At 30.9% G+C, this 7,351-nt stretch overlaps 1 protein-coding gene across 1 annotated transcript; it reads left to right on the forward strand.

The window, feature by feature from the left end:
* The first annotated feature begins 125 nt into the window (after positions 1-125).
* LOC126815702 (suppressor of cytokine signaling 4) lies at positions 126-6,586 on the forward strand. The gene has a single exon (XM_050541585.2). The coding sequence runs from the start codon at positions 233-235 to the stop codon at positions 1,481-1,483; it is 1,251 nt and encodes a 416-aa protein (XP_050397542.1). The 5' UTR covers positions 126-232; the 3' UTR covers positions 1,484-6,586.
* The last annotated feature ends 765 nt before the right edge of the window (positions 6,587-7,351 follow it).

The raw sequence follows: 7,351 nt of genomic DNA on the forward strand, positions 1-7,351 counted from the left end.
CATGCATAAATGGTTTGATCCAAAACTGGAGCTGGCATTATTTTGACCAATCGCTTTCTAAACTATGCGATTTTCTTATTTCTCAAAATACGGAAGGATATGTGTGCGCTTGCGCAAAAGCTGAAATGCAGCCTTTACCCTCGGGAAGATGAGGACTTAGTTTTGTTTTGTGATATTGTTCGTGTTTTACTACCACTGCAATGCAAACTATCGTCGTGTTAGGGTTAACACGATGATGAAGAAGATAAGCTTAAAAGGCTTACGACTTACATCGGATAGGAGATCGCGCGAAAGTTCACCCAAAGCATCCACTAATTCCGAAGTGGAAGACGAAAATCGTGAAGAATCTGCACGGAATGACTCACACACACAGGTTTTATCACAACTTAGTTATGCTGGAAATCTGACAACGACAGAAGATTTAAATAAGAGGAAAAGAGAAAAAATGGGATTGCTAAAAAATCTTAGGCGTAAATTTACTCAATCCGTTCATCGAAAAAGTGAAGAAACTGTTGAATGTGAATCTCATATTGAAGAGTGCCAAACGTCACATTTACAGTCAAATTCACAGATTATAATTGACACAAAGAAAAGTAAAGCTAGAGGCAAACATTTGTTTGTTTTTTGTGACAAGTCAGTAAGGTCAAATCCAACATCTCAGAGTAGTGACAGTCTGAACGCAAATGTTCAAACACTGACTACAACTAAGATCAGTGAGATGCATTCCAACACGGATAACAGTGAATTAGATTCAAAGAAGGAAAAATCTAGTTGTAGGGCAAAAGACATTTCTAAATTTCATCTTGATGTCTCAACTAAACTAAATAAAATAGATGGAAATAGAGGCTGTGGAAATGGTGCTCAAAATAAAATAAATAGGGATAGTGACAGTTCTATTAAGTCTGATATTTATGACAGTTATGAAGTTGCTGAAAGGTGTGGGTTCTTTGGTTTAGATACTCTGCGAGAAGAACCCAAAACTTGGAGTTTAACTCATGAGCTTTTCAGACTTTCTAAATTTGGCTGGTATTGGGGTCCTATAACTCGCAATGAAGCCGAAGATAAACTAGCTAATCAAACAGATGGTGCTTTTTTAGTGCGGGACAGTTCGGACGAACGATATTTGTTAAGCTTAAGTTTTCGTTCTTATGGACGTACTTTGCATACTCGTATTGAACATTGTAATGGCATGTTTAGTTTTTATGCCCAACCAGATACAGAGGGTTACCCGTCGATCGTAGATCTTATTGAACATTCAATGAATGATTCACAGACTGGAATATTTTGCTATTCTCGTTCACGATCTCCAGGTGCCCCTTCATTCCCTGTGAGACTGACTAAACCTGTGTCCAGATTCACACAAGTGCGATCGTTACAATATTTGTGTCGATTTGTTATTCGTGAATATACCCGATACGATCATATACAGCAATTACCATTGCCTTCCAGTCTCAAAGGATGGATTGAAGAAAAACAATATTAAACATAATAAGACTTTTGAATGAAAATGGTTTTTAAATTCTGGTTAAACTATATTTAAGCTGATTACTTTCATTTTGAAGCAAGAGAGTGGTGTGTTGCTATAATTTGAATTACTTACCCTTGGCAGGTTTATTTATAAAATTACATTTAAATAGTGCTGATCTGTGTTTTTATCATCTAAACATCTCTGTATAATTTTATGACATTTAGACAATGTGTATATAATAGGGCCTGCTGTATCAGTTCATAATATCTTAGTTTTTTAATCTTTTAAAATTTCCTATCTGGTATTGAAAAATGTGAAATGAAATGCATAGAATTAAAGAGCATAATAACGTTAATCTTAAATGTATTAAGAATAATGTGTTTAATTGATTTGCAGACGAAAATGTTATTCCAAATAGAGCCCTGGACAGTTACATAAAATATTTTATCAATACATTGTTTGAATTGCTTTATTTATTTCTTTAGATATTTTTCATTAATCTAAAATTTACTTGTGCACATGAACAAGTTAATGTAGGCCTACGTGTAACCTACACTTTACATGTACCGGTACTCCATTCATCAACAAAAAGTTAAAGGAACACTTGTCTTATGAATTGTAACTACATGTACCCACACATTAATCTTTTTTATATAATGCTGCATTCTGTTGACTTTTAAACCAAAATGGTTATTTTTTCTAAATTCAATTTTTTTTTTTTATCTGTACCAGTAATTTAAATGCTATGACTATGAGGGCGAATTAATTTATATGTTATGACTATGAGGGCGAATTAATTTTTATGGTTTTGTGTACATTTAACCAGCTATTATACTGTCAGTGTCTTATTGAATTAATTAATATCATTGACCTTTCATCTACATAGACTACATGTGTTGTAATGTAGCATATTATTCATTTACCAGTAATTGATGACCTTGAACTGACCAAATTAATATAATGGGACAAATGTAGAAAATTTCTAACAGATTAAATTTTTTTCATTAAGTAGTTGTATTTGAAATAAAAATGAAATACATGTACAATATATGCAGATGGAAAAATATTGTTAAGGGAATTTAAAAAGTTTAATAGTATCGGTAAGTAAGATTACACAGTAATATTCGTATCTTTTGGGAGATGTAAACTGCAGGCAGCTTAATCATTAACTGCAATAATGGCAGTCTTCAATAAATAAATAAAAATAAACATTAATTTTGTTTATCTAGTGAATTTTTCGGACTGCAAGTACATATGTATAAACGGGTTCAAATATTAATTTTGATATATTACACATGTATATTCAAAATTCAAAATCAGTCTAATGCCGTTTTACCATTCACCAGCACCAGTATTTAAAGAATTTGTCAAATTAATTATAATGACAATATATGTACGACAGCTTTTTTAAAAAAAATTTTTTAACAATATTTTATTCTCAGAAAAGAATTAATGAACAAGCTAGGCCTATATTACCTCTGACTGCTTCCTTTGCACATTTGGCTAAATATACTAAAATGAACATTGGACATACAGTATCTTTATATTTTTGTGAACTGAACAAAAATCTGGAGCTGAGCTGTTGCTAAATATGTATAGCTATACATTGTAAATTTTGATCGGAGGTGTGTGTTTCTTATCAAAAAAATACTTTTTGTTTTATTTTTTAGTGAAAAACCATCTTCATAACCTGTAGTAGCAATAGTGTAATAATCAGTAATGTAATATGACTGTACATACATATTCTATGTAAAAGTACATGTAGTTTATAAGCAGATGTAATTTCTGTTGATCTCATTTGCAATATTTAATGTCAGTAATATAAAAAAAAAAGCAGTGTAACCTAAATTATTTGGTTAATGAAATATGTTGATTGTTGTTATTAAGAATATAATTACTTCTAATTAAAGATCAAATGTTAAGTATTCTATAAATTATGCATTGCGATTTTCATTATATTTCATTAGCCCATGAACTATAACATTAAAGATGCATTATTTAAGAGCTTAATCTGCCTATTTTAGGTATCTCAAATGTTATATAAATTATTTACCAAAAAAGCCTATATATAACTCTCCAGACTCGGGTTTCCAACCTCGGGGTAGCGGAGCACTTTTCGTAGGGTCGTGGCGGACAACTCTGAAACTTTTGAAAAAAATGCTGTTTTCATGAACAGCATATAAATCTCTGATCTTTTCACATCTTGCCACATTGCCAGTCGTCTTTCTTTTCTCATGCTCATGATTTGTTTCATTACAACATTTTGATCTGTAAATGATGTTTCATAGTAAAAGGTGACTCTGTTTTTCAAGATGTCACAATTAGATGGTAGTTTCCGGAATAGGGTCGCAACCAACAAATAGTTGGGAACCACTGCTCTAGCCCATCGTTTGGCTGAGATTTAAATAGATTACAACACCAGCAAGATTTTAAAATTTTAACAATAAAATGGATAATCAAGGCTAAGTCTCTGTTGTCAAGAACCGTTATTACGATAATGAACAGTCTACACTAGATCTTGTCAAAACTTCAAATACTCAAATTTTTACTCATAATAAAGTAATTTGAATGAAATTTTCTATACATGTATATTCATTTTTCATTACCTATAATTGAGTAAGAAGGACCATCTTTTTACCTAAACCTTACATAATGCATCTTTAAACTAAAAGAAATGTAATGCATGACTTTTTTAGAACCTATTTACCAGCTGTAAATTACCTACTACACAGAATCAATATTTGAGTAAACTTTCTAATGTTAGAGTTTAGTACAGGGAAAAAAATTCTGAACTTTTACTTTTGATCCAAAGTGCAATAATATGGACTAAATATCAAGTCTTAACTGGGGCAGACAGGCTTTGAAATAAATTATAAACAAAGAGTTTGACTTGTATAAATGTATGGTCTAGATATAACATTCTGTGAATGATTGTTATGTGTTATTTAAACTATAATTTATATAATTAATTATAATTGTATGATATGATTGTCTTGAAATATGTGTACACTGTATGTGTACAGTGCAATTCTGTTCAGTTACCATGGCAAGTGACCACACTTTCGCTTTGGAAACTGGTACAAATACTTTAGTACAGTGGAAGCCTATCAATTCTATCAGTTGACAATGTCATAAAATGCCTGGTATAATTTTTAAAAACTTGATTCCAGGAATATGCACTAATTTGTTGTCTTATTCTATCTGTTGAGATAAAGCCTTGGACTTACATGTAACAGAATGTTCCTTGTTGATTGGGCCTTTAATGGACATTTCACTGATGTTTGCTAGTCAAATTGTATAAATCTCTTTTGGAAAATACACTGTAGTAAAAGGGTTACTTTAGTGTTATTGGTGACTGAAATACTGAAAATTACTTATAAAAGCTATTACTAGTAGATTTTGGCACCCTTAATAAAGCAGTATTTAGACTAGTAATACTGTATGAGACTTATAATTAATTTCTTAAGTTTAGTAGGCTACTATTCTTATGACAATACTGCTTTATGCATATAGCCAAAGTAATGTTCATAAAAACATGTAGTAAAAACAAGTGCTGTATATTCATTTATGAACAAATAACACATGAAATAGCTTCGGCAGTTTTTTTATATGCCAAAATTTTTAATGTCGTGTATGATGTCATCACCCCCGTCTGTCGATTTGTTTGTCAGTCACATTTCTTTGTGTTTGTTGTTAATTACTAATAACACAGACAGATTGTCTATCTCTGTACCTTCCAAAACATGTTCAAAGGGCAAAGTTGTGGGATGTTGATCACTGAGTCTTCTTGTTGAAATTGATATGGCTTATCTACATGTATCTTATTGAAATAAAGACCATAATGATTTTCTGCAAATTTCTATAATAACTACCAGCGTTATTTCATTTTTTTTTTAAAAAACAATTTATGATTTGATATTGTTAAAAAAAATTTCAGTTCAACTCATAAATGCTCGCATGGCTTAGCTGTGGTGAGCATATGTTTCAGTTATCTGTTCTAAATCATGTCATAATCATAAATTTTTAAAATTTTGTTGTCATTGTTTGAATTGGTCTGATCACTGCCATTGATTAGCATGTACAATGTATCATGTAATAATCATAAATAATGTAAATAGTTCGTAATATACAACCATGTAGAATTGTAGAAAATCAACTCATGAAATCCAGAATTTAAAAGCCATTTACATATTACAAAGCAATTACCTGCCAGCCTTCCAACATTTTAACAACTTGGAAAACTGAATAGAAACTTTTAACAATTTTTTATACCATTTCTTGTTTGTTTCTTTCATTAATATATAATGGATGACTGTAGAGATTTAGATTATATGACAATCATGTTTTAACAAAGGGAACATCTTTTCCCCTCTTCTTTTCATCCTAGTTAAGTTAGGAAACATAATTATGAACCTTGTTAAAAAAGATTATTCAACTTCTGAGTCAGTTAACATGCCATAAGATACAATGTTTTTGAGAATTATTGCCTATAAATAGCATAATCACTAATTTGTATTTTTTTCTGTGCAAAAATCCTAATACATATTAGTCAATCTTGGGAGTTAGGTTTATTTTAAAAAATAAACAGAAGAAAAGATCAGTTGATAAAATTTGGGACAAGATGGTTCGCGTTCAGAGTGGCATTGTACATGGTCTTGTTAATTTATGAAGCTATTATTTAACATGTTTAAGATAACACTTTGTATAAGTGAATTGAGGAATACTGAATGATGGAGAACTTCCAAGTGTTATTGCAGAGCAATACATATATTAGAAATTGTTATATTACATACCAGTACATTTACTAACACTAAATTATCTTTATTTCCATTCAGATAACTGAGTTTTGAGAACATAAAAATCATGCGCAGAAATTGAATTAATCAGTAAATTCTCTTTTAACAAGGTTCCTTTCTTCAGTTATCTCTTTCTGACGTTGGATTGAATTTTCCTTGAAAAATTGAAGTGTAATTATTCACAAGCTTTGTTTTGCTTATTTTACGTTAATTGAATGAAAACTGCCCCAATATGCAAGTGCTGGTAGCACTTTTCGTGATATGTATGTATGTATGTATGCTCCAATTTATACTAAATAAATTTATGTATGTTTGGTATTAATATTTTGTTTTTGTCTTTTGAATTTAGAATTATGATGCTGTCAATCTACCTTAATCTCCAGATAATGTGAGCCATGGCACACCACACTCCTAATCACATCAGTCTATGTTAATGGACATTGTTCACTAATGAAATATAACATTATTGGGTAAAAATTTAATTTCTCTAGACCAGGGCAGGATGTTGGCAAGTTCTGCAACTACGTTGGTCTCTTCATTGAATAAAATTTTTAATCTACCTGACATGGAACAAGAAATTCTTTCTATGTACATGTAAATGAATCAGAAAGTTTGCATTACGATTTTCATCAAGAAAACAAATGTAACATTTTCATAATAACCATAGACTCCCAGAGTTATTGAAAATACAAGCACAGGCCTAACTTCCTAGTGTATGTAACTCTTAAAACATCTTCCTATATATTATGTTGTCGATGGAGTAACAAAATAATTTGATCAAAATTGATTTAACTGTCTTGTCAGAACAGAAATGGAAGAAAATATATTGGGTTCACTCTTTTGAACTTTTCGGCAAATCTTTGGATCAATTTAGGAATGGTTATCAAGATTATTCTGTGATAAAGCAAACTGGATTATCGAAGAGCTGATGGACAACCGTGACTAAAATATTGCACACATTATTTGCTATGTAAGACAAAAAAAAAAAGAATAGAAAAAGCCTGCACAAAGCTAGCTATTAGGACGGCCAGAAGACAGATAGATACACAAGGTTTGAGAGTCGATTTATTTTTAAACAAGCCAACAG

This window comes from Patella vulgata, chromosome 3 (genome assembly GCF_932274485.2).
Source record: "Patella vulgata chromosome 3, xgPatVulg1.2, whole genome shotgun sequence".
In the NCBI taxonomy this organism is placed as follows: Eukaryota; Metazoa; Mollusca; class Gastropoda; family Patellidae; genus Patella; species Patella vulgata.

Bases quoted from the DNA above. Each gene is read 5' to 3' on its own strand.
- LOC126815702 (XM_050541585.2), top strand. From the start codon at position 233: ATGATGAAGAAGATAAGCTTAAAAGGCTTACGACTTACATCGGATAGG.